Raw genomic sequence first — 26,027 nt, 5'->3', positions numbered from 1 at the left:
GGGGTGGGTGGGAAGGGGAGCCTCCAGCTCAAGGGTCAACTGGCGGTAGCATCTTTTTGACGGCCTCCTTTAACCCCATATGTACCAGACATTCATTCATCCTTCCATGAGTGTGTATTGTTACCCGCTGTCACCAGTGACTTCACAATGCATAAAGCAGGCTTTAACGAATGCTGGTACTTCTTTCGTCTAGGAAAAACTTGGTTTGGGAGTGGATTTTTCTGGCTACGTTTCAGTGGGAATGTGGCTCGTGTTCCAGGGACCAGCCTCACACAAGTTGCTCTGGGCAGCTGTGACCCAGAAGGGGCTGAGAGCTTGCACATTCCTCTTTGAGACCCTTTCTTTCTCACCCTGGCCGCCTTCTCTCAGAGGTGCCCTCGAGATCAAGCCTTCCTCAGAGGTGGTTATGTGCTTAGTGTCAGGGAGCTTTTCTGATTGCGAAGACAACGGGAAGCCAACGAAACTAAGGGAGGGTATGGAATAATAAAAGCACATAGCACATTCCGACCCACTGAATCCCACAGTACCAAAAATGGAGCAACAACCCGTCATTTTGCAGGAAGGAATTGATACTCAAAGAGGGTGTGTGACCTGCCTGGAGCTACACAGCAAGTTAGGGACAGGGCTAAGTTTGGGACACAGACTTCCGGACTTGGGGTCCAATGTATATCCTCTTTACCGTCAGAGGACGTGTTTATGGTCAGCGAACTGGAAAACAGTTTTTGCTGTACTTCATGTTCAGCGTGGAGGATTGGAAACAGAATGAGGCTGCCCAGTCAGCTTTACCTCTTGTCAAGCCCTACCTACTGCACACTCTGGGCAAGATGCCTCTGGTTAGGATGATGCTGTCCCCAAAGCAGCCCGGAAAGGCCCGGCATTGAGGACGGACTCCATTCAAATGTGTTCATCCATTCACTTATTCATTCACCCCCAGACACTTACTGAGCACCTGTAATGTGTTATGTACAAGGGTGGCTGCTGGACAATTCATACTTGTCTGATCTCTCTTCTTGAGCAAGAAGGAGCACCTGAAATTCTTCCCAGGCTGGGCTGCTCAGAGCCAGGGTGTAGTGTGGAATTGTGGGGCTGGTCCTCAGTTGTGGCAACAGGTTTAGGAAATGTGGAATCTATGGTCCACTTGAGGGTGACCAGAAAGCCGGAGGGGCCATAGAGATCTGAATCAAGGAAGCGCCTTGGCTGGAGCTGAGAGATGGCCACAGGGCTCAGAGGTAGGTTTGGGTGGGGGGAGGATGGCACAGGAAGATGCCTGCAGGAGAGCAAATAGATGGGAGGTAACAGCTAAGGGCGCCAAGTGGGCTTTGATAATACTTATCAGCCCTAACAAGTGAGTAGAGTACTTAAACATGGATTAGGAACACAGTGATGGTTATTTTTACTGTTCTCCTTAAAGAGAATGAGGGTGGAAAGGAGCAAAACCAAGGGATACTATAGACCAGTGCTTCCCAACCCCCTTCCCCCTTTTTTATTTTGCTAAAAAACACATTAACTTTAAATTTACCATCTTAACCATTTTTAAGCACACAGTTCAGTAGTTTTAAGTACATTTACATAGCTGGGCAAGAGACCCTAGAACTCTTTCATTTTGCAACACTGAAACTCTACACTGGCTAAACACTAAAGCCCCAGCCCTTGGTAATCACTTTTCTATGTTCTGTTTCTATGATTTTTTGACTACTTTAGATATCTCGTGTGAATAGAATCTTACAGTATTTGTCCTTTTTCCCAGCCCTTTAAAAAAATCTGTGTCCTGGCACTGTTCACAGGCGTGACAGCATCCCATTGGTAACATCTCCAATTATACACACACACACACACACACACACACACACACACACACACACACACACGGGGGAGAGCAAAAGGGAGGGAGAGGTGGCAACAAATGCTCACACAGCCAAGTCTTGGGTAGGGATACGCGCAGAGTTGGAAAAAGCCCTCTAGAAATTCTGATACTCCCCAAGAGTATGCCCCCCTTGTTGAAACTCACTGTTGTGGACAGGAAAAGAGTTCTCCAAAGCATCGGAGGCAGAGCAGGAGTCAGTCACAACATTTATTGAGCACTCATGGTGTACAGAGTACTGGGCAAAGCACTGGAAGGAAATACAGTGGAGATTCAACAGCTGCTGTCGCTCGCCTCATGATTACATTTTAAGTGAATGGAGAAGATACACACATGAACATGTATAAACTAATATCTAGACACGTGCATTTCTTATTCACCACTGCAAGCTATCTTGAGAGTTTACCGAAGTAACTAAGGCATGAGAAGCCATGGGACACATGGGCTAAGTAAAAATCAAAGATACATTTCAGTGCTCAGGTTCAAACTTACCACTCTGGTGATGAGCGGAAGCTACCAGAAGACACTAGAAAATACCAGAAACTTGGTGAATCTATTTTCTTAACTCTATTGGTCATTTTATTTCAAATTTAAGAATTCAGTTTCCCATGAAATAAAGGCAATTGACTCAACAAAGTACTAGAATAGCTTTATGTTAAAAACATTTTTTTTCTTAAAGTAAAATCAGCCTATTGATAGTACCATTTCCAAAGGTCAGGCACCGATTCTGAAAGTTAATAGCATTTTTCTTCTTTTTTAAAAAAGCTTCCATTATGTGAAAGACTTTCCAATAAATTTAGTGAACAGATGCATTTCATTGCTCTATATTATATTTGGGAAAACTTGTTTATATTCTTACATGCTTTTAAAGTAGGGTTGCCAGATAAAATATAAGATGTATTTTAGTGCATGGGACATACTCATACCAAAAAAAATTATTAATTGTTTATCTGAAATTAAAATTTAACCGGACATCCTGTATTTTATTTGCTAAATCTGGCAACCCTATTTTTAGGTTAACATACCTTTGGAATTTCCAAAGGTTTCCAATAAGGTGTGGGGAGCAAAGAGGCTAATTTAGCTTCAGTTATATGCTAACACTGTCAGAGAGGAAGGTTTATTCTTCTGGCAGGAAAATGGTAGGTTTTGTAGGATTTACTCAAATATTGGAGACATCTTCATTTCTTACACCTTTTATCATTACTATTTTAGCAGCGCACGTTTTAGTCAGTTGAATTTTTACCTTGAAATTTTTGACAGAGATGACTGGTTAGAATTATTAAAATAAGATTGTAGTCTGAGGAATAGAAAAACTAACATCTGGCTTGAAAAGTCCCCTATAACATATGTTCACATCCTCAATAATTTCTTCTCTGTTAACACTTTATACCCCCAACCCACAAAAAAACAACAAATGTCAACACTCACATCTTGTTAAATTATACAACGTCCCTTCCCCTATTCATGATCACTTCCTGCCACTCTCTGCCCCTCCCCTTTCCATATTGATTTTTTTTTTTTTTTATAATTGAAAACACTAGCCCTTGTGCACCACAAAGAGTGTCTGTCAGGCATGGATCAATGGGTGGTCATGGACCCAAGAAAACAGGAAAAAGAAAAGCTCACCTCTCAGATGCTTGGAGGCATGAAAACTATGAAAGAAAGTGGTGGGGAGGGAGGGAGGAGGGCTGGTAGACTGGACTGACACATTCTGTTCTAGAAATGCACTTCCTTGTATCTAAATGTACAGTTCATGTCTTATTTTAAGTTGAGATTCTACATTGGAGGAGAGAGATTTCAACACCAATTTTGCAAAGAAAAGAAGTTCATGAAACTCCAACCGTTGCAGAGGAATGTAGAATGATAACACTTTCTGAATTCCAACCTCCATCCGCTATTCTTTTTTTAAACACCCTGAAGAGTATATATATATGTAAAGAATGTACTTCTCTGTTCATATTCCACATACACATAAAATTACTATGAACATTAACAAACACATAGATTGTACTTAAAGGCATATACAGCCTTTGACTTTCAAAAGCTACTTGTTGAGTCCAAGTATGCCAGTTTTTATTCTGGGCCTGACTCCACCTGTTTCCAGCTTGGCCAGGTGCACATAGGTTACAGCTTTCCTTTGTACCTTGAGGTCTTTCCAGAAAAGAGGACGAGTATGAGAAGTTAAGTTGAGGCAAAGAAGCCATGGGGTTTCATATCACCATATAAAGGTGGAGTTAAGCAATATATATCATTAAAGTAGAAAAATGTTTCTATGCCCCCTCTGGCATTTAACATTCCTTATGATAAGACAGCATTCCATCCAGCTACTTGCCACATACTCTTTTCTTTTCAGAAATATAAGTTCCAAATTCCATCGTTTAGACAACTTTCCAGATGCTGTTCTGATGACGACATAAACTTATGTCTCTGAATGCCCCTGACCGACCTCAAGGAGCACAAGTCAGGCTGTTCTTTTACTACAGAAAACGGCCGGAAGAGGGTTTGCTTTGGGTTCCCATTCGTGGTCATGATGAGGTGGGTGGCTACAGAATGTACGTGAAAGAGTGATGGACTCCCCAGGGGCAAAGTAGCCCCCCAAATTTTGCATCAGCAGAAGCAGTAGTGCACAGAAGGGTGTCCCTATGGGGAGTGACAGCCGACTCCAAAGCCCCACTTCTAAAGCTCAGTAGGGTCCGCGTCCCAGTTTGAACACGTGCTTGGCAATTACATGTGCAGGAGGAGTCCTGTTGGACTCCTGTTACCGGCCTGCTGAGGTTTTTCGAATGGTGACTGGTATGGAAACTGCCTGCCTGGAGCTGCCTGGAAACCCAGTCCCGGCCCCGCCCTAGTAGTGTTCCCCTGGCACCCAGACGAAGGATGCCAAGCAGACAAAGAATAGTTCGCACTGGAGATGGCGCCTTCCTGCGCCTTCACTTCCCGCTTCCTCTTCCTCCTGCTTTCTTCTTTTTCTCCTTCTCTGCTGCCTCCCTCGGTCCCCGCTCCATCCTTTGGTGCTGGCGGCCAGGGCACAGCTCACGGGGGCGGGGCAGAGGCGCTGGCGTGGCTGTACGAGCGCCTGGACAGAGAGGCCCGGGTGGTCCTGCTCTCCACCTCCTCCCCCGCCTCCCCTCTCGCTCCTGGGGGTCCAGGGTTGGGGCAGCAGGGGAACGTGGCCATGAAGCCGAGGCGGAACCGCTGGTTCATGAAGCAGTAGATGATGGGGTTGACGCAGGAGGAGGTGTAGGAGAGCAAGAGGATGAAGGAGATGGGGGTCCCGGAGAGGCGGCGCTCTGCAGAGGCGGTGTCAAAGGCCCGCCAGGCGTTGGCGCTGAAGATGGGCATCCAGCAGAGGAAGAAGAGAACCACGATGACCATGAGCATGCGGATCACCCGCTTCTTGGCCATCAGGTTGGCCGCGGGGCTGCTGCTCCTGATGCGGCTGGGCCTACCGCCGCCGCTGCTGGACAGCTGCTGCAGCTCCAGCTTCCCTGGGTGCTTGGACCTCTGCAGGTAACACCCATCGCTGGCCTCGTATCTGCCGCTGCTGCCGGGGCTCGGCTTCCTTTCTGGATGGGCAAGGGACAACACTTATTTTTCGGGATGGGTCATGCCAGACGGAAGGCGTGGAACCCCTGCCCCCTGCATCAAGGGGCTAAACCACACTTGAACTGTACTATTGGGCAGGCGACCTCGGGCCTGCCTTGACATGGGTAGGTATTGTTTGCCCTAGTCCTTTCCTTCAAACGAAAAGCTACTTAAAACTACTAAAATACTGTGTAGTATCTGATGTACATAATTTATAATAGTAAAATAATATTTTACATATGTAGATTATAGGGCTAAAGAACTGTTCAAGAAGGAATAGGCACACTCTTCTTCCAGCTCCTCAGGGGGAAATTTCCTGCTTGCTTGGGAAAGCTCCAGACTGCTTTTACTGTGAGGACTCTGCATAACGAGCAAAAACCAAAGAAGACCTTGAAGTTGTATAAGTGGTAAAGAGCTGAGTAAAGGGGTGGAGTGAGAACGGTGTGTGTGTGTGGGGGGGGGCGGCGAGTGATACCAACAAAGGTGTCGGGTAAGTTTCTCTGGCGAGTGGACTATAATGAAAGGGGGGACGGGAGGCTCTGTGGCAGCTGCAACAGGAGTGAAGGGGAGGAGAGAGGATGGCGCCTGGAATTACAATTTGCTTTGGTCGTGGAAGGCGGTCCATTTGTACGCAACAGCACAGAGAGCCTGGGACCCGTGGGCCCTCGGCTTGTAATTGGGCGATGTGTGTATTATGTCATCTTATTCCACCCAGCACCCTTTTGAGAGGAATAATTTCTTCATTTTACAGATGAGGAAGTGAGACACTGGGTCTCACGACTGTGCCTTAGGACACAGAGTCTCCTAAGAAGACTTTTGAAAACCTCTAATATACCCTATACACACTCTGGGTATATCCATTTAAGTTACAGAAAATAAGCGTTTGTAATCTTTTGGCATCAACATACAGCTAAGAGATAGTTACCTCGAGCAGACTTCTTCTGGCTAGCATCAAATTTTATACCCTGGTAAAGTTCCAGAGAGATTAATCCATATGCCACCATCATCACAATTCCAGGAATAAGAAAGAGGATGAGTAACAGGAAGGTGTGCCTAATAAAATAAAAAGCAATCCAATAACCAGCATCTCTAGCATTTCAAACTCAGATGGGATGGAATAAGCAGGGTTCACCTCCATTTTAATGAGTCTGAGGAAACACATTAATTACTAGTATTTAATATCTTTGGAAATTCCGCATCTGGAGAGTCAGTCATTAGAAGTTGTTTACTTCTTTTCTTTCAGATAAAGTCTCTTATGAAGGACTAGTTAAATGGAAAAGTTTGGTGTAAGTCTGTGCCTGAAACAAGTCTCCATTTAAAACAAATGAGAGCTTAAAAAAGAAAAAACAAACAAGCCAATGAGAGTAGGTGAATACCTCAATAAAACGGTTTCTGAAATAATGATAATAAGAGTTTACATTCATTGATGACTTATTCAATTTCAATATAGTATATATATATATTACTATATCTAATTCCCATAATAACTTTTGAGGTAGGTACTATTAACATAATACCCATTTTACAAATGAGGAAACAGACTTAGAGACAATAAACAATTTGTCCAAAATTACACAGCTCGTGGCAAAGGTGAGATCTGAAGCTGAGCAATACAATTCTAGAACTCATGCTCTTAAACATCACAATATACCATTTGTTGACTTTATAGCAACAGAATCGTCTAATGCATAGGTAGCAATGATGGAAAACCTCCTTGGTTTTGCAACATAAGCATTCTGGCTGTTCTGACCCGCTGGCACAGTGGCAAGCTCGTTCTAGTGCCTGGTGGGCCAGAGCTATGCTTTCTCTAAATATCTTTGATTCCTGAAGAATTGCAGCCTCCTTCTTTATGAGTCTGGCCCCTAAATCACTTTTGCAGTCTGGCATGTGTAAGATTACGCGATTAGGCCATAAAATTGTCAGAGGCTCACGGTGGCTGAGCCATTTCTCATTTCAATTGGACATGTTTTGATAAGAGTTCTTTTCGAATCTTGGAAAAGTCCCTCATTTGCAACATAACTCTTTTTGTGTGTACGCGTTACTTGGTTGAAATGAAAAAAAGGAAGGCAAAGAAAGCAGAAATTATCTCAGTTTTGAGCTATGTTTTTTTTAAATCCTTGTCTGAAGTTTCCAACATCTGTGTTATTTAGGGTTGGTTTCTATTGCCAGTTTTTTTCTATGTACAGCTCATATTTTCCCATTTATTCCCATGTCTAATACTTTTTTAAAAATATTTATTTATTTATTTTTGGCTGTGTTGGGTCTTCTTTTCTGTGCGAGGGCTTTCTCTAGTTGCTGCAAGAGGGGGCCACTCTTCATCGGGGTGCGTGGGCCTCTCACTACGGGGGCCTCTCTTGTTGCAGAGCACAGGCTCCAGACGCGCAGGCTCAGTAGTCATGGCTCACGGGCCCAGTTGCTCCGCAGCATGTGGGATCTTCCCAGACCAGGGCTCGAACCCGTGTCCCCTGCATTGGCAGGCAGACTCTCAACCACTGCACCACCAGGGAAGCCCTTGAGCCATTTTTAAATGTCTAGCTCCCTGCTTCTAAAACATGCTGGGAACTGGTAAACATAATGTCCTGCATTTGTGTAGCCTTTTTAAAGATATTTAGTGACATTTTCATAAACATGCTCTCATTTGAATCTCACATCCATCTAATGAGGTAGATAAAAAAAATCTTTATTCTTAAATCTTTGTGTAGATAAAGAACTTGAATGTCAGGGAGGTTATATGAACTTGTCCAATATCACCCACTAGTAAGCAAAGAAACAGGTACTAGAACTTTGCCTTTTTATTTCCAGTACAGTGTCCCGTGCAAATACCACAGCTGCAGCTCTAAGAAAAACCACGTGGGATTTGGAACTCATCCTCGGCTCTACCTCCAGTTCTTGGAAAATCAGAGCTCTTCCAGAAGCACACTGCATAGTGGTTAAGACCAGATGCTCTCTTATCTCTTCTAGGTTTGGGAACTTGAGTGACTTGCTTAACCTCTCCATGTCTCAGTTTCCTCTGTAAAATGGGGACAATAATAGTACCCACCCTATAGGGTTTTGAGAGGATTAGTTGAATTTATATATATATATATATATAGCATTTAAAACACAGCACTCTAAGTGTTTGCTGTCACTGTTACTCTAGAAAGAGGTTAGAGTGAAACTTCTCGATAAGTCTCCAGGAGACTGATCCCCCCAGACACTGGACAATACATTCCAGTTTTTATTAAACCTGCAAAATTATATCGAGTTGTATTAAACAAATAAACCCATGCAGCCTTACCAGGACTGCTGCATGACATCATTTGGCAGTAGAAAGCGGCACATGTTCGCGGTCTGATTGTTATTTTTGGTAAAAGGCACCAAGTTGCTATAAATCGGGTACGGAGTCATGATGGTAAAGGAGAGGCACCAGGTAGCGGCAATCACCTTCAAAGCGTGGGATTTTGTCTGCCAGACGCGGGATTGTAAGGGTTTGCAAATTGCACCATATCTCTCCAGCGATATGGCTACCAGATTAAAGGTGGAGACACTCACAGAGGTGCCTGGAAAAGGAACAAAGAAGCTGGTTATGCAGGCTCTGAAATCCAAAGTTTATTTGCACAATGAGCTTGAGCATACCTGATCTGCGCAGGTTTGATAGATAGCAGAGGAAAACGCTCAGAGGGTAAGAATATTGTGTATGTATATCTAAAAAAAAATGACTTATTCCCAGCTTTGTTCCCAAAACGATTTGAGGCAGGTAAAGAAATGTGTTTGCAAATACATCTTATTGCCAATTTTTAGATAAGTTTATTGAACTTTGATTACAACCAACTCCTTCCTAGGCTGAAGGCGCTCATTAATTAATAACCAAGTGGATGAAATATGTTCCTATCCCACAGAAGAGGTTCTGAGTGACCTGAAGAATAGCTTTAGTTTTGAGCGTGATCTGCATAGTTAAGTTGACCTTTTAACCCAATATTCTCAAGGACTGTGACCCTGAAAATTCAGCGGGGTCTGAGCTGGGAGCATTAAAACTCCTCCTGAAAATTTCTAGTACAGACTTTTTTTTAAAGATTTTTTTGATGTGGGTCATTTTTAAAGTCTTTATTGAATTTGTTACACTATTGCTTCTGTTTCATGTTTTGGATTTTTGGCCACAAGGTATGTGGGATCTTAGCTCCCTGACCAGGTATCAAACCCACACCCCCTGCATTGGAAGGGGAAGTCTTAACCACTGGACCACCAGGGAAGTCCCCAAACTGTTTTTAAGAGTGAAACATTCTAAGTTTCCAAATGGAGTGTTGAAAAATTACCTAGTGAAAAAGGAAGAAGGGGAAACTCTCCATATTATAACTAACGTTTTTCTCTGGGTGGAAGGACTAGGGCCTTTTTTCTCATTCTCTTTGCTTTTTGTATTTTGTAAAAGGAACATGCATCATCAGTGAGAAAGACGTCAAAACACCTCATTCAAAAGGATATACTTACGTATAGTCAAAAAAGCTTAATTTTCCTTATTTTTTGTATTTTGTGTGTGTACATACTTATTATAATCTCATATCCCCTTAAAATTCCCTTTAATTCTTCATCCATAAATTCAACTGATTCTTCTCTTATCTCTTACCATGATGGAGGAGTTCTTAGCCTGGGGCCTTTTGTGAAACTATGTATAAAAATATTCTTTTTCTAGGGAGAATATCCAGAGTATTCCTGAGAGACTTGAAGGAATCTACAACCCTGAAACCATTCTATAAGAACTTACGTCTGAGACAGGATTGGCTGTGTTTTATAGGACTTTAAGGAGTTGATGACATCTGAATTAGAGGGTACAGCCCCAAAGTCCTGAGTCAAGTCTGTACAATGGGCCCACTGTACTTATAAACCCACCAGCAGGCAAGCACTCTTTTTTTTGGCTCTGTATTAGGAGCTTAATGAGTGTTAACTATTAGAAACAGTATCGAGGAGAACATAAAATTAAGGGAAGAATTGAAATCACTGGAATCAGAAATCCAACAAAACCATTATGGTATTGCAAACACTTGCAGAATTATCTTGCTTTTCATTTTCTAGAACAGTCTGTCCTAGAAATTTTCAGGAAGAGTTTTAAGGCTCCTAGCTCAGACCCCAGCTATTTGAAAACAGTTTTGGTTGAGGTGAAACTTACATCACATAAACTTAATCATTTTAAAGTGAACGGTTCTGTGGCATTTAGCACATTCACAGTGTTGTGCCGCTACACAAGCACTCTTTTTAAATCTCCTTCCACAAACCCTGGTTAAGATTATCAAATATTATCATAAGATATATACAGACAGGTCTTGAAAGCCTAAAGCACTGAGATGTTGGTTATTATTATTGCGTCATTGTTTAACAATGATCCTTTTTTGTGAGTCGAGGACTGGACCCAGATTGACGCTTTCTTGGCTATTTGTCCATGTCACGCAGATCAGTTATTCATCGTCATTTCGTCACTGCTGGATCCTGCTTCCTCAATTGGGAGAAATAAAGGCTTTTAAAGCTTTCCGGTCATTGAAGGCTGCCCTAGCCCAACTCAGCTCTGCGTATTTGGCCCAGCTTAGGTCAGAACAAACAACAACTCCTTCCTCATTCCCCGCCTCTCCTCCTCCTCTCCCAGCTAATTCTCAGAATGGGCAAGGGACAAAGCATTTTGGCAGACAGAGGGGACAGAGAGACATGTTTTGTTTCCGCCTTAGAAGAGCCACAACAGTTGGCAAAGCGAGGTCATGTACTCACCACTGTTGTGGCTACCGATCTGGGTTCAAGTCAGCTCTGTAGCTTACCGCCTGTGTGTCCTTGGGCACATTATTAACCTCTCTGTGCCTCTGTTCCCTCCTCCGTGAAACAGGGAAGGATAACTGTATATTCTTTATAGGGTGGTTGGGAGATAAAATATGATCATGGAAGTAAAAACTCAAAGCAATTAGGAGAATATCTGGTGCTCAAAAAATGCATTCAAAAATATTAGCTCTTGTGACTTTTATTATCACCACCATCATTTTGATTGGCAAAGGCAGAGAGCTGCATATCTCAGCCATCCAGTGTCAGCTTAGTGACCCACAGGCTCTAGGAGCAAATTCAATTCCTCGTCTAGTGGCAGAGGTCTCTGTCTCTCTCTCTGTGCCTGAGATGGTCCCAGACCCTGGGAAAACAGTCTGGGAAGTGAATCCTGAGAAGGGAATCTAGACCTCTGATGAAACTCGTTTTCAAATAGTCCCTGTTCCCAAGGAAAGCCAGAGCAATGGCAGAAAGAGCCCTCTTCCAGCACCCTGGCCACCCCAAAAGCCATGCCTTGGGTTGGGTAGAGCTCAGAATACAATCAACGACCTCCAGGAAGGAACAGAACGGCTTGCATCTGTCTTACTTTCTAACAGAAGCAAGCAAAACCAAGCTCTTCTGTGGCTTCTTACCAACTTATTCCACTTTGAGAAACTGACCCTTAAAACTGGGGACTGACTTCTGGGAAGTTATGAGGACTGACCCCTCATAAAGCCAGCTCCTCTGTTCTTACACCTAGCCCCACACAGACAGATGTTTCGTTTTGGCTGTTAAGGGTTGGGGAAGGTCTGGGGCTGAGCAGGGTCTGGGGCGAGCTCCAGAAATAGGCACCAGCAGCAACTCACCCATGAAGTAGGTGGTGGTCTTGCAGACAGCGCTCCCAAAGATGAAATCCTTGAGCAGGTTGGGGATGAGGTTGAACGGCATGCAGAAGAGGCAGAGCATGAGGTCACTGACAGCCAGGGAGAGCAGGAAGATGTTGGTGACCGTTCTCATCCTCTTGTTCCGAATCAGCACTGTAATGACCAGCGTGTTTCCCAGCACACTGAGCAGGAATATCAAGGAGTACAAGAGAATCTGCACGGCTGGCTGCCACTCTGAGAGGAGGAACGCGGACGAGGGATGGAGGTTATGAGAGCAGAATGTTAAAACCTAGCACGCGCACCAAGCACTTATTTCCTGCCAATTTTTTTTTTCAGGGGCGGACATCATTGAACCCAGCTCTCCCTGTACTTAACAATATTTTGCAGAAACAAAGTGAGGAGAGCACAGAGTGATTCAGTTGCTTCTAAAAGGTTGGTCTGTTAAAGGATCACTCACTCAGGGAACCACTTTTTCTTAAGAACAAAGCCCCTCTAGTGAATAGTGATTGCTTTCTTTCCTAGCTGCTAAGCATTATTTCGCTATAATCACTTCTTCACACTGATTTCCCCCAAGAAAAGGCGACAGCTAGATTGTGACAGCACCTTTTCTGTGATGCTTGTAAGTTCAAGCTTTTACACTTGTCCTCTCTTCTGGCTCCACTTCAGGTCCTCCTCCCACTGCTTTTGTGCCCCCGAGTCCTGTACATTAATCCCAACTGTCCCCTGGGGAACAAGAAGAACATTGGACTCAATTCTGCTCTTTGATCTCTTATCCAAACTTCTGAACAGATGACTTTACCCAGCCTTGTCTCACGAGGACTTTGTTATATTTTTGCAGTCAGCCTTGCCTTTGCTGATTTCTTCCCCCAACTTAATAGTTTTCTGAATTAAAGTATCAGCCTCTGACACCTACCTTTGGAGGCATGGGGCTGATCCAAGCAGAAAAGCGTCTCGTTTTCGATCCCCAGTTTGCAGGGAGGCGTCGTGTTGCTTCCATTCAAGAGAAGGCTGTCCACATCCATCCTTGCTTTGCTGCTTTTCACCAAGCGCTGGCGAGCTGATGAACGGCTCACTCTCGGCTCATTCCTCTAATGACCGACTGGAGAGTTTCCCAAATGGAACCTGCCGTGGAGGGGCAAGGGGGTTGGGGGAGTGATTGCCAGGTGTGGGCTTCTGAAGCCATTCTTAAAGGCGACTGGAGTTCCACACACTCAGGCCAGCTGGGCAAGCATGTGCACTCCTGTCTTGGAAAGAGCAGCTGGTGCAAGGCAAGCCTGCTCCACCTTCCAGGCCCATCCCATTCCTGGGCCAGCCATGGGGCCCTGAGCACAGACAGCCTGATTGTAACTTAACCCTTCCTGGAGTGTCGCTGCTTTTCCACACACATGCCCACAGGTGTGGACACACACACACACATGGACACATTACCTCTCTTCTCTGTATAGGAACCTGTCACCGTCCCAGACATAGGCAGAATAAAGCCCAAACTGGCCGTGTGAGACAGAAACAATTAACACAGTAACAGATACCATAATGCAGAGCATCAGGACTAAAGGACACGGAGGGACTGTGTTTCTACCTCCTTATATAAAAGCAGTTAGTGCCTTTTTAGCTTTGGACCCATGCCCAGCAGTGTGTGTGGATATAACTACCGGTTGTTAAGTTCTTACCAACCGCAGGGTTATTTCTCTGCCCTTGGAAACTGAAAGAAGGGGGGTACTTTGACTATAGGTACCTGGATTCTTATTACAGAAACACTTGAGTAAGATTTTCCATTCATTCATTTATTCACTCATCCATTCATTCAGCACATGTTCATTGAGAGTCAGCCGTTTGCCAGGTACTTTTCTAAACACATAAGCAGATAATGAATAAGATTATTTCAGATGTGTAAAGCACCACAGAGGAGGTGAAGCAGGAAGGCGTAATGGAGAGGGATGGATGGGGGGTGCTAATTTAGGCAGGGTGGTCAGGAAGGGCCTCCCGCAGGAGGGGTCTCTGATCAGAAAGCTAGATGGCAAGGAGGAGGAAAGCTTGTGCCGATCTGCAGGAAGCTGCTTCTAGGCAGCGGGAGCAGTCTGCTTGGCAGAGGTCACAGCAGGAGCAAAGGCCCTGAGGTGGGAATGAACTTGACCTGTTTGAGTTCAGTTCGAAGTAGGAATGAGGTGGGAGGTTAGGATAGAGAGGGGGACCTGGCCGGGAGCTCTGGGTTTTCTGTGAGGCTTTGTGGTGCCGGAAAACTCCTCCAGCCCTATTGTACACGTGCTCTCCTCAGTTGAGACCTTTGGGACAGCAGGTGACAGCAGAGGGCCCTGTGTTTCTCACATGTTGCTTGGCCCAGCTGAGACCTGGTCTAGACGCCTCTGGGACCCCTTGTGTTTTGACAGCTCTCTCAGTTGACAGAGCTACGTGTTATATATTTGCTGAATCCCTGCTGGACACAGATGAGCTAAGGGACATTTTCACCATCCAGGCTCAGTGGAGCTGGGAAGAGAGTGGTACCTCTGTTCTCTGAAACCATGAACAGCTCACGTTGAGGCACTTAGTCATAAGAACTAGAAATTCGAGGAATGTTGGAGAAGCTAACAGTAATTATTAAGAAGACGAGCTTTGGCATCAGACAGACCCAGGATCACATCCTGGCTTCACTGGTTACCTGCCGGGAAATACTGGGCAGGTTTCTTAACCTAAGGCTCATTTCCTTCTTCTGTCAGATGGGGACCAAAATGACCTCATAGATATTTGTTATGAAGATTGATTGCCTCAGGACAGTGCCTGACACAGAAAAATTGTTCCATAAATCACAGAGAATAGTAACTATTATTATTATTTTCCTTTTACACACAAGGAAATTGACTCAGAGTGGCCATGTGATTTGCTGGCGAGAACCAGCTGTGGATACCCCCTCACTGGCCGGCAGCCCCATCCTCACTCCTCTCCCTGCAGCATAGAGCTTTCTTCACTGTCTTAGTGTCCCATAGCCCATTTGGAGCCAGGACCCGTGTCTCTGCCTGTCATTCCTGCCTCGGTTCCTGTTGGCTGAATCTTCTCATTCTGCAGACTGATACGGACCCCGCCCACTAGGAGGGGACCCTGTGCAATACTGTCCTGATTTGGAAAGGGATAAACATTCAGATTCTGAGCACTGGCTATAGCTAAGTTTCACTGCACTGCTGTTCCCAGCAGCTGACTGCTTCAGCTGCTTTAAGTGGGCTGATATCACCGTCCATAGAGGATGCTTCCTAAGGACGCGTTCCTCAGGCCCTTCGGCTGCGCTCCAGCCACTGTAGGGAACCTGCTGCTCAGGGTCCAAGAGCAGCGGGGCAGAGGGCTGGTGTCCACCTGCTCTGAACTGAAATGGAGCCCAGTTTGGAGCGTTTCTCCTCCCTTCCTTCCTCCCTCCCTCCCTCCCTTCTTTCCTTCCTCCCTCCCTCCCTCCCTTCCTTCCTCCCTCCCTCCCTCCCTTCTTTCCTTCCTCCCTCCCTCCCTCCCTTCTTTCCTTCCTCCCTCCCTCCCTCCCTTCTTTCCTTCCTCCCTCCCTCCCTTCTTTCCTTCCTTCCTCCCTCTCTTCCTTCCTTCCTTCCTTTTTTCCTTTTATCCTTTCTTCCTCCTTTCCTGCCTTTCTATTCTGTTCTGTTCATCCATTGGCAGGAAGAAAGGGTGGAGTGCAGGACAGTGGGTCCTAGAAGGTTTGTAAACTCACAAGGAGTAACTGTGGCACATCTGAGTGCTGTGCTTTACGAACTTTAGTGCAAATCTGATCACTCGGCTTAGTGGTTAAAAATTGGGGATTCCCAGGCTCCCTTCCCAAGGATCCTGATCCTTCAGCCCCGAGCCTGGGAATCTGCACTTTTATCCAGCATTCCTGGTGATTTGGAGGCCAGTGATCACAGGATTACCTCTCAGGAAGCTCCCTGGAAGCTGGTAAGTGTGTGAGAACAGGTGTCAGATGGTGGGAACCTAAGCCTGAACTTCACCACAGTTGTGAACATGAACAAATTACCTGACTTTTCTGAGTCTCAGCTTGTTCATCTGTAAAACAGGCATAATACAGCACTACCTCTAAACAAAGCAACTCATGGAAAGCACCTCGAAAAATGCCTAGAACACAGGGCTGGACTCTAATTGTTATTATCAGTGGATAAGAGTAATCCTGGGAATGCTCTGTTTATCCCCGTTATTATGGTCAGGATAAGGGTTTGTGTCTCCAGGACCTCAGCACAGTGCCTGGCATACAGTATGTGCTTGGGGAATGGGAATAAATAAGGAGTAAAAAATCAGGAGAGCCAATATTGCATTGCTTATTCTACCCTTCTATATCTCTATTACATCGGTTCTTTTCCTGGCCAGCTCTGGAGTTTTCAGTCTGACTTTCTGAGCCAGTGTTACCACAGAGTTAAATTTAAAAAGAGAGAATTCCAACAAGAGACATTAGGGCTATCAAGGGGAGAGCTGATGCATTTTTCAGGGCGTTAGCCGTTCCTTCGTTCCTCAGCACGCATTTATCAAATACCTTCTAAGCGCCAGGCAAGGTGCCAGGTGCTGGGGATAAGCCATGAACCAAGTGGATGGAATCCTGCCCTTGGGAAATTCTCCGTGCACTGTGAGAGGCAGGCGATAAACAGATGGGGCAAAATAAAAGTAGCCTTTTTGGGCTTCCCTGGTGGTGCAGTGGTTGAGAGTCCACCTGACGATGCAGGGGACACGGGTTCGTGCCCCGGTCCGGGAAGATCCCACATTGCCGCGGAGCTGCTGGGCCCGTGAGCCATGGCCGCTGAGCCTGCACGTCCGAAGCCTGTGCTCCGCAATGGGAGAGGCCGCAACAGTGAGAAGCCCGCGTACCGCAAAAAATACAAAACAAAACAAAACAAAACAAAAAAAAGTAGCCATCTCGCCTTGGAGCCCTACCTTCTGACTGAGCACAGGCCCAGGAGAATTGATAAAAATTTACTGAACTGAGTTGAAATGGTTTAAGTGCCTCCCCTCTCTCCGAGCCACAGAGTTTGGGTGTCTCCTGCAGTCCCCAAAGTCCCGTGGGTACTGAGGACATCTGGCAAACGCTCCCCACTAGGAAGACAGAACATGAGCAATCCTGATGGACCCCTGGATAAAGAAATTGGTAGCTGTTCCCCAAACCATTCTCCATCTTAAGAAACAATTGTTCTAAAACACATAAAATATTTATTTGGATTGTTTTCCTCATTATAACATGAATCATATGCTCATGATTCATGTTATGCACATCTTTTAAATAAAGAAAAATAGATAAGTAAAAATATTATACAAATACATTTCAGAGCCCCACATGATTTATCCTCAGAGAATCACAGTCCAGAAGCCAGAGATAGTTAACAGGTAATGGTATGTTGCAGGATTCTCAATTCTTAGGGCAGCCTGACATTTCTTCAAATGATCTTGCCTCCCCTCTGCAATTTTTCCCCTCTCTGCTGCTCAAAATGTCACTCTCTAAATTCCTTATTCCTCAATCTCTTTCTAAACTCACCCAGACTGCTGCCTACTAGGGTTTTTCTCTTTTCCTCCCTGTAACCATCTCAAATTTCTGGAAGAGCCTGACTGGGACTCCCCTCCCTCCTCACCCTGCACTGGCCACGTATGGGTTCCTCAGGAGGGTAGATGCCCTGAGCCCCGCTGCCCTCAGAGGCTTGTGTGCAACCCCCTCTGAAGTCCTTCTCCCACTGGCTGCCCTTCTTGAGAAATCATATTGGATCCTTTCTGACAAGTGAAAAACCCCTCCTTGCTACAGAGGAGGGCAGACATCATGTCTGTGTCTGATAAGGCTGTCACTTAACAAGTCATGGCTGAGTTTGGGCAGGTAGCTTTGCCTCGGTCTCCATTTCCTCACCTGTAAAATGGGTTAACAGAGGTAACACCTACCTCAGAGAGCTGCTGGGATATTGCATGTTACAGTGTGTGTAAAGCACACAGCAGAGTGGTTGGCATGTCATAAGGGCTCAGTAAATAACAATAATGATAGCAATAGTAATAGTAATAATAATAATAATATACCATGTTTCATGTTGATAGGAACATTAAAATCATCCTTAATACCACTGCCTCAAGATAGACGTTTGTTTGTTTGTTTGTTTTTAAACATCTTTATTGGAGTATAATTGCTTTACAATGGTGTGTTAGTTTCTGCTTTATAATAAAGTGAATCAGTTATACGTATACATATGTCCCCATATCTATTCCCTCTTGCATATCCCTCCCGCCCACCCTCCCTATCCCACCCCTCTAGGTGGTCACAAAGCACTGAGCTGATCTCCCTGTGCTATGCGGCTGCTTCCCACTAGCTATCTGAGAGAGTGGCATGGACATATATACACTACCAAAGATAGACGTTTGTTAAAGACTTGGTAGCTCTCCTTCCAGCCTTTACCTCTAATCACAGTTCATAAAAAGCAAATTTGAACTCCTACTTTATATACAGTATTCATCCTACTTACCACTTTTTGAAAATGTACTTTTAAGATAGAATTTTCTCTCAAAATGAGAAATATGGTTTTTGTAGGGTTCTGGAAAATGTATTTATTTTTTTTTAATTTAGACAAGAAAGTAAAAAAAAAATTACAACTGCATCACCCAGAGAGTTTGAAAAGTGCTTTACACATATACTGTTTTGTATATTCATTATTTTCACTTAGTATTTTTTCATCATCCTGTTTCAGTACTTCTCTATGGTATTATTTTTAGGGATGTCTATAATTTCATTCAGAACACGTACTCCAAATGACTAAAGTATTTCCATACAGTTGGGTACTTAGTTATTATTTGTAGCCTTCTGCTTTTATAAGTGACACTGTAGTGAACACTTGTGCATATATATATTTTGAGGCATTTGATGTACTTTGGCAACCTCGGGGCTGCCATCAGTACCACTCCAAGGGCAGCGCTCACGTTGAATGCACTGTCACTGCCACTTGTTAGAGCTGCCAATGAACGAAGCCTGGCACTGGTGGCCTGAGGCCTGGGCAAATAGCTTTCTAAAGGATCAGACTCGTTTATAAGGCTGCTGCTTATTAGTACTGGTTTATTATCCTTTTATCAGCATTTGATATTATGAGTTCACATTTTCAGTTTGCTAATTTAATCATTGAAAAAAAGCACCTCGTGGTTGCTTTAATTTGCACTTTTTCTTTTAATTGAAGTATAGCTGATTTACAATACTACATTAATTTCAGATGTATTACATAGTGAGGCAATACTTTTATAGATTATAATCCCTTTACACTTATTTTAAAATATTGGTTATATGCCCCGTGTTGTACATTACATCCTTGTATCATATTTATTTTCTACCTAGCAGTTTGTACCTCTTAATCCCCTACCCCTATCTTGCTCCTCCCCCTATCCTTTTCCCCTCTGGTAACCACTAGTTTGTTCTCTGTATCTGTGAGTCTGTTTCTGTTTTGTTATATTCATTTGCTTGTTTTATTTTTTCAGATTCCACATGTAAGTGAAAACCTACAGTGTTTGTCTTTGTCTGACTTATCTCACTTAGCATAATGCCCTCCAGGTCCATCCATGTTGTTGTAAATGGCAAAATTTCAACCTTTTTTTATGGCTGAGTACTATAATTTGCATGTCTTTTATTACCAAAGATGCTGCATATTTTCCATGGGTTTGTTTACTAGTTGTATTTCTTCTGTCACTTATGTAAACCCAGGATAAGCCAGAGCATTTTTTATGAATTATTTGTGTGCTCTGTCCATTTCTTTGTTCAATCACCAAATATTTATTGAACACCTAGTACTTGGCAGGAACTGATGTAGGTACTGTTCACAGCAGTGAATAAAACAAAGTCCCTCTCCTTACTGAGCTCCCATCCTCGTGAGGGACGCACAAAAAACATAGAAATAAATAGAGCACATAATATCGGATAGTGATAAGTGCTATGCAGGGAAACAAAGCCAGATTAGGGGATGGAGAGTGATGGGTGACCAGAGAAGGCCTTCCTGAGGAGGTGACATTTGAGCAGAGATCAAAATGAATTGAGGGAATGAGTCTCATGACTATCTGGGAAAAGAACATTCCAGACGGGGTATTATTTGTCATCCTAAAATGTTTTTCTCATCTCTTGATAGGAATCCTACCTAAAGAGATGACAGCGATATTTAATTTACAATTTACTGTCATAAACTGCTGTGTGTAGCACAAACTGCTTCCCTTCCCCCCCTTCTTATATAGTCATTGAAGCCCCAATTTTTAATTGGGTGCGTGGCTGCCTAGAATTAATGTTATATATTTCCATTCTCCTTTGCAGCTAGATGTGGCTGTATGCCAAGGTCTGGCCAATGAGAAGTAGGCAGAAATGAATATACAGCTCCTGAGAAGTATCTTTACAGAGAAGGAGCATACCATTTTCTTTCCTTTTCATCCTTCCTCTGACTAGAATGAAGATGTGAGCACTGGAGCTGGAGCAGCCACCTTGTACCCCGAGGTGGGTGCCAAGAATTGAATATAGCAGAAACCTGGATACTAATAGAAACCTAGATTCCTGGTGGTCTTAAAATTTATATACTAGCCAGACCTGGACAGCTTACCTCCCATCTTCATTTATGTGAGAAAGAAAAATAAATTTATTTTATTAAGCCAGTGTTATTTTGGGTTTTCTGCCACTTGCAACCTAATCCTAACTGAAACAGTGTGAACTAGAGTCTGCATATTTAATTTCTGATCTAGTCTCACACGATTCCTCAGTTGCACTCAGGATGCATCATGATAGCAGTCACCTCACCGACTGGGCTTGCCAGCATGTCTGACTCCTTCCCACCTAATCAGGGTTTACCATTCTTCAGGGCCCAACTTCATCCCATCTCCAAGCAGCCTTCTCCAGCCCTCATGGCTCTGCCTTTTCTTTTTTTGTGTGTGCGGTACGCGGGCCTCTCACTGTTGTGGCCTCTCCCGTTGCGGAGCACAGGCTCCGGACGCGCAGGCTCAGTGGCCATGGCTCACGGGCCCAGCAGCTCCGCGGCATGTGGGATCTTCCCGGACCGGGGCACGAACCCGTGTCCCCTGCATCGGCAGGCGGACTCTCAACCACTGCGCCACCAGGGAAGCCCTTTGCCTTTTCTTTTAACTGCCACAGCCTTTCCCACTGATCCCACCCATTGGGACTTAATCAAATTGCCTTATTCTTTCTCAGGTTGAAGATAAATTTCGTCCCATTATTTCATCTCTCCATCTCCACTGCTCTACCCCAGTCCACGTGACCCATAACTGATGTTCCTACTTTCCCTATGACTTCTCCTATCCCTTCTCCATGCAGTAACCTGAGCCGTGGTTTCAAAACATAGACCAGGGGCTTCCCTGGTGGTGCAGTGGCTTCATCTTACATCCGCATGGCTTCATCTTACACTATTCCCCACCCACTCCCCAACTCTGTGTGCGCCGACACACTTTCTCCTCCCTCCAGTGCCACACTCCTGGTCCACTCTCTTTCCCACAGTGTTTGCCCACATTGTTCTCCTGTCCGGCCTTTTCTGCCTGCCTGTTATCTCACCCTCACTTACCCCTACCCACTGATGCCACCTTCACAGGGAATTCTCCCCTGGACCCAGACTAGTTTTCCTGTTGGATGTTCATACAGCCTGCAGGACTCTTCTTTCACTTACTATGTACTTACATAGCACTTACTGTAGTTTTGAATGTTACATTTGTGTGATTGTGTGGTCATCATCTGTCTCCCCATTAGCCTGAAGCTCTGCGAAGACAAGGGCTGTGTCTGTTTCGCACATCACTATAGTAACTCCTCAGTCGAAGTGTCCAGGACCATTCCTCGTAAAACCTCTAGGAAGTAATAATTATCTATTACTATAATTTCGTTTGGCAGATGAGGAAGATAAGCCACAAAGAGACTGGAAATGCAACATCAGTGTTCAGCCCCAAGTAGGACTGGGGCCAACATCTACGCTTGTTTCATGACACGACTACAGTATAAATACCACCTAACGATTCTCAGAGTCTTATGGCAAAAGAGACCAACAACTGACCGACTCCCACCCCGTCTGGTCCTCAGCACTGTTGTGGATGGGCTGTGAGTCTTTAAGACCCAAGGATATGACTCTCAGAATGGAATTTCACAGTGATGACAGACACTGGGCGAGACACATCGGGGCAGAGGATCTGGTAACCTGAGAGTCAGCAGGAAGACAGAATTAGCTTAGAACTTTCCCACTCTTTCTTAGGGTCTCCAAGGACCACTCAGAGCAGGACATCAAGGGATGAACATGCCAGGACCCCTCCATGTGTCTTTACTGTGCCATCTCCATTATCTGGCCTCAGTTGGGTTCCACCCTTGACCTTCATGACTCTGAATATCCAGATCCTAATTCGTAAAGTACTGACTATAATAGGAAGCTCACAGGCTCATATGAAGATTCCGTGGGATAGGGTACGTGTGTGAAAGTTCTGTCTGAACTCTAGAGAAGTGTGTGAGTGATACAAGCACCATTTACTGAGCATGAACCCTCCTTTGGGTGCTTTATTCTGCCATTTCTATTCCTCACCCAACCTTGTGAGGTGGCTTTAATTATCCCATTTTACCAATGAGGGACTCAGAGTTCCAGGAAATAGACCTGCTGCCCCACCACGGAGCATCCTCCAGTTATGTGTGGGAGTCCTCAGAGCAAGGCTCAAGGGCACCTGCACACCATTCTCTTAGCTACCATTCCTTCCTCATGTCTATCATTTTATCTCCCACCCTGGATCTCACCATGGGCATGTACTACCCTTGCAGCCACAAGCTATGGAAAAGACACTGTCTCCATATATTCCCATAGTGGCCAGTCCTTGGGCAGAGGTGGTGACCGAGCACCCAAATGGGCCAGAACCTCAGAAAGCCTCCTGTGAAAAGTGTTCCATCCGCCCCAGTCCCCAAATCCCGTCCAAAGGCCACCCTGACCCTCCATCTCCCCATCTCCCGCTCTCCTGCTCTGCTCCTCAACCAAAAGCCTTTCTCCCCCCTGAGTTAAAAGACCACAGCCCCCAGGGACTTCCCTGGTGGTCCAGTGGGTAAGACTCCACGCTCACAATGCAGGGGGCCGAGGTTCGATCCCTGGTCAGGGAACTAGATTGCGCATGCACGCCACGACTAGGAGTCTGCGTACTGCAGCTAAGAAGCGCTCATGCTGCAACGAAAATCCCGTGTGCCGCAACTAAGACCCAGCACGGCCAAAATAAATAAATAAATATTAAAAACAATAAAGTCAATCCCAAGGTTTTTTTTTTTTACAAATGGACCACAGCCCCCAGAGATATCAGTGGCTGTGAAGAGCTGGATGTGCCTCCTGGGTGGTGGAAAGTCTGTGTCCCAACTCTGCCAGCCAAATGTCCTATTCCATTATTATTATCATCATTCAGTAAGATGTCCCAGTTACTCCAGGACAAGGCTGCTGCACACCATTAGGTCACTAACAACTCCAGGTTCACATGGCTCAGAGGTGCGGGGAGCCATCAACACTGCTCTTACAGGGACCTCTCAGAGAGGTGTGCCTGCTGGCATCTGATCCACCCACATGTCCACTTGCTATCTGGGGACTGTAACAGCTACTGAATCCATTAACTGGACTAAAAATGAAAGCAGTTGGAAGCACAAGTGGCTTGAAATGTTTAAGCACTGCAATGCTGATCTGGCTTCATTCCTGCCAAAAGTAGGGTCAGAACAGAACTCTTGATCTCAGCCCCCTTCATGGCCCAATACATTAAAGGAGAAATGTCAGATTTAAGGATTAAAAAATATGATTTCTCTGCCTGTCAATAATAAAAGCTTGGATTTGAAATTCGGTTGTCTTAGAAAGGTACTAACAGAGTACTTACGGCACCTAAGCACCCAGGCTCAGAGCTTATAATTCACCTTCCTTCCAGCTCCACGAAGTGGAGGGGGCATGGGGTCTGGGCTCCTTGAGGTCAGGGCCCCCTCGGCCACTTTTTGCTGCAATTATATCTCCAGCTGTTCCTGCAATATCTAGTGCATTGTAAGCATTCACTAAATGCTTGCTGGGTAAATGCATGAACAGATGGGAGGATTGATGTCATTGAATGTCATTTTATCATTCTTATAGACAGAAGAAAATTTTAGATTCTGACACTGTGAAATTTTCCAGACTGGATGGCATCGTCTTCCTTATTTTACTTGTGATATAACTGTTTAGAGAACTCAAGTCTCTTGAATGAAGGACTTTTTCAAAGCCATTAATAATATAGCAGCAACAATGAAAGTAATAATAATACCTAACATTGATTGACTTCTGTTTTCATGAGCTTTATAAACATTGACTCTTATAATCCTCATATAACCCCTGAGGGAGGAACTACTATGACCCCCATTTTCTGGAGAGGCTGAGTAACTTTCCATAAGACCACAACAGAAAAGAAACATGTTCCACTAGGGCTGTTCATGACTTTCTTTGGGTCATAAATCCTCCTTAGGAATCCGACATTATGAGTTTCCACCTAAGGAAAAATGTGCACTCCTCAAAACATACACTACCGTGCACAGTTTCAGCAAGTGCATGAACCTGCCAAAATCTATTCATAAACCATAGGTTAATAGCCAGTGTGACAATAACCTTAGGTTTTGGAATAAGACACACCTGGTTTCTTTCTCTTTTTTAAAAGTAATAATTGTTAATTAAGAACTAATACTGGGGACTTTCCTCGTGGCGCAGTGGTTAAGAATCCACCTGCCAATGCAAGGGACACGGGTTCGAGCCCTGGTCCAGGAACATCCCACATGCTGCAGAGCAACTAATCCCATGCGCCACAACTACTGAGGCCACATGCCACAACTACTGAAGCCTGCACACCTAGAGCCCGTGCTCTGCAACAAGAGAAGCCACCGCAATGAGAAGCCCACGCACCGCAGTGAAGAGTAGCCCCCGCTCGCCGCAACTAGAGAAAACCCGCACACAGCAAAGAAGACCCAACACAGCCAAAAAAAAAAAAAACCTAATACTGAAGTACATGTTCTTTAGTGAAAATCCAAACATTAGAGGTAATATCTAAATTCCTTTTGACCAGTTAATTCCAGGACCCTTCTTAGAAGGAACCATTCTTATCAGTTCACTTTATATCCATTTTCTATACATTAAATACCTATCTATGTACCCATGGAAATTACTTGGTATGGTTGCATGTTACTGGGGAGTTTACAAAAATGATATTGTATTGCATCTTTTTTTCCTGCAACTTGCTTTTTTTTACTTAAGGATCATCAGAGTTTTTCAGCCTATATAGATCTGCTGTATCCTTTAAGCGACTGCATAGTACTCCACAGTGTGGACACATTACACTATCACCATTTTCTTATTAAGTGACTTTAGATTGTTTCTACATTTTTGCTCTTGCAGACAAAGCCACGGGGAACACTTTTATACGTACTTCTCAAGCATGTGAGCAGGTATTTGTCTTGAAGAACACCAAAAGTCTGGGATTGCTCGGTCATAGAATATGTGGTTTTTTTTTTGCGGTACGCGGGCCTCTCACTGTTGTGGCCTCTCCCGTTGCGGAGCTCAGGCTCGGGACGCGCAGGCTCAGCGGCCACGGCATGGGGGATCTTCCCGGACCGGGGCACGAACCTGTGTCCCCTGCTTCAGCAGGCGGACTCTCAACCACTGCGCCACCAGGGAAGTCCTGCATTTTTAAAATATAAACAAAACCACCAAATTTCCCTGGAAAATGATGCTGTCAATTTGTACCCCCTCCAACAATGTACACAATCCATTATTTACCCACATTCAACCATTACTTTTACCAATCAGTCCAGTTTTCCCTAATCCGATAGGGGAAAAAAGGTATTTTGTTTTATTTGGCATTTTTGATTACTAGTGATGTTGAGCAGCTTTTTGTATTCTACTGATCGTTTGTATTTTTTCTTTTGTGAATTACCTGCTCATTTTTCTATGCATTTTCGTCTTGCCATTGAT

At 44.6% G+C, this 26,027-nt stretch overlaps 1 protein-coding gene and 1 long non-coding RNA gene across 2 annotated transcripts; one reads left to right on the top strand and one right to left on the bottom strand.

Annotated features, from left to right (window-relative positions):
* Positions 1 to 4,818: 4,818 nt before the first annotated feature.
* CCKAR (cholecystokinin A receptor) lies at positions 4,819 to 25,170 on the bottom strand. Its single transcript, XM_004266215.3, has 5 exons — positions 12,995 to 25,170; positions 12,064 to 12,315; positions 8,724 to 8,985; positions 6,372 to 6,499; positions 4,819 to 5,427 (listed from the first exon to the last, which is right to left on the bottom strand). Exons 1-5 carry the CDS (start codon positions 13,101 to 13,103, stop codon positions 4,895 to 4,897), a joined length of 1,284 nt encoding a protein of 427 aa, XP_004266263.1. The 5' UTR covers positions 13,104 to 25,170; the 3' UTR covers positions 4,819 to 4,894.
* Positions 5,253 to 8,451, top strand: LOC125964203 (uncharacterized). The gene is made up of 3 exons (XR_007476946.1): positions 5,253 to 5,371; positions 5,744 to 5,936; positions 8,249 to 8,451. It is a non-coding gene; the product is annotated as an uncharacterized LOC125964203 (long non-coding RNA).
* Positions 25,171 to 26,027: the final 857 nt, after the last annotated feature.

The sequence above is a fragment of the Orcinus orca genome, chromosome 4 (assembly GCF_937001465.1).
Source record: "Orcinus orca chromosome 4, mOrcOrc1.1, whole genome shotgun sequence".
Lineage (NCBI taxonomy): Eukaryota > Metazoa > Chordata > Mammalia > Artiodactyla > Delphinidae > Orcinus > Orcinus orca.
Note: the sequence above shows the minus strand (reverse complement) of the source record. Positions and strands in the feature narration are given on the sequence as shown.

What these genes read in the sequence shown, in the direction of transcription:
- CCKAR (XM_004266215.3), bottom strand. Translation starts at nt 13,103, where the DNA reads ATGGATGTGGACAGCCTTCTCTTGAATGGAAGCAACACGACGCCTCCC. An exon ending in TCAGCCCCATGCCTCCAAAG is followed by an intron (nt 12,316 to 12,994) that starts GTAGGTGTCAGA and finishes TCCTCCTCTCAG; the next exon opens with AGTGGCAGCCAGCCGTGCAG. An exon ending in GATGTCATGCAGCAGTCCTG is followed by an intron (nt 6,500 to 8,723) that starts GTAAGGCTGCAT and finishes TTATTTTATTAG; the next exon opens with GCACACCTTCCTGTTACTCA.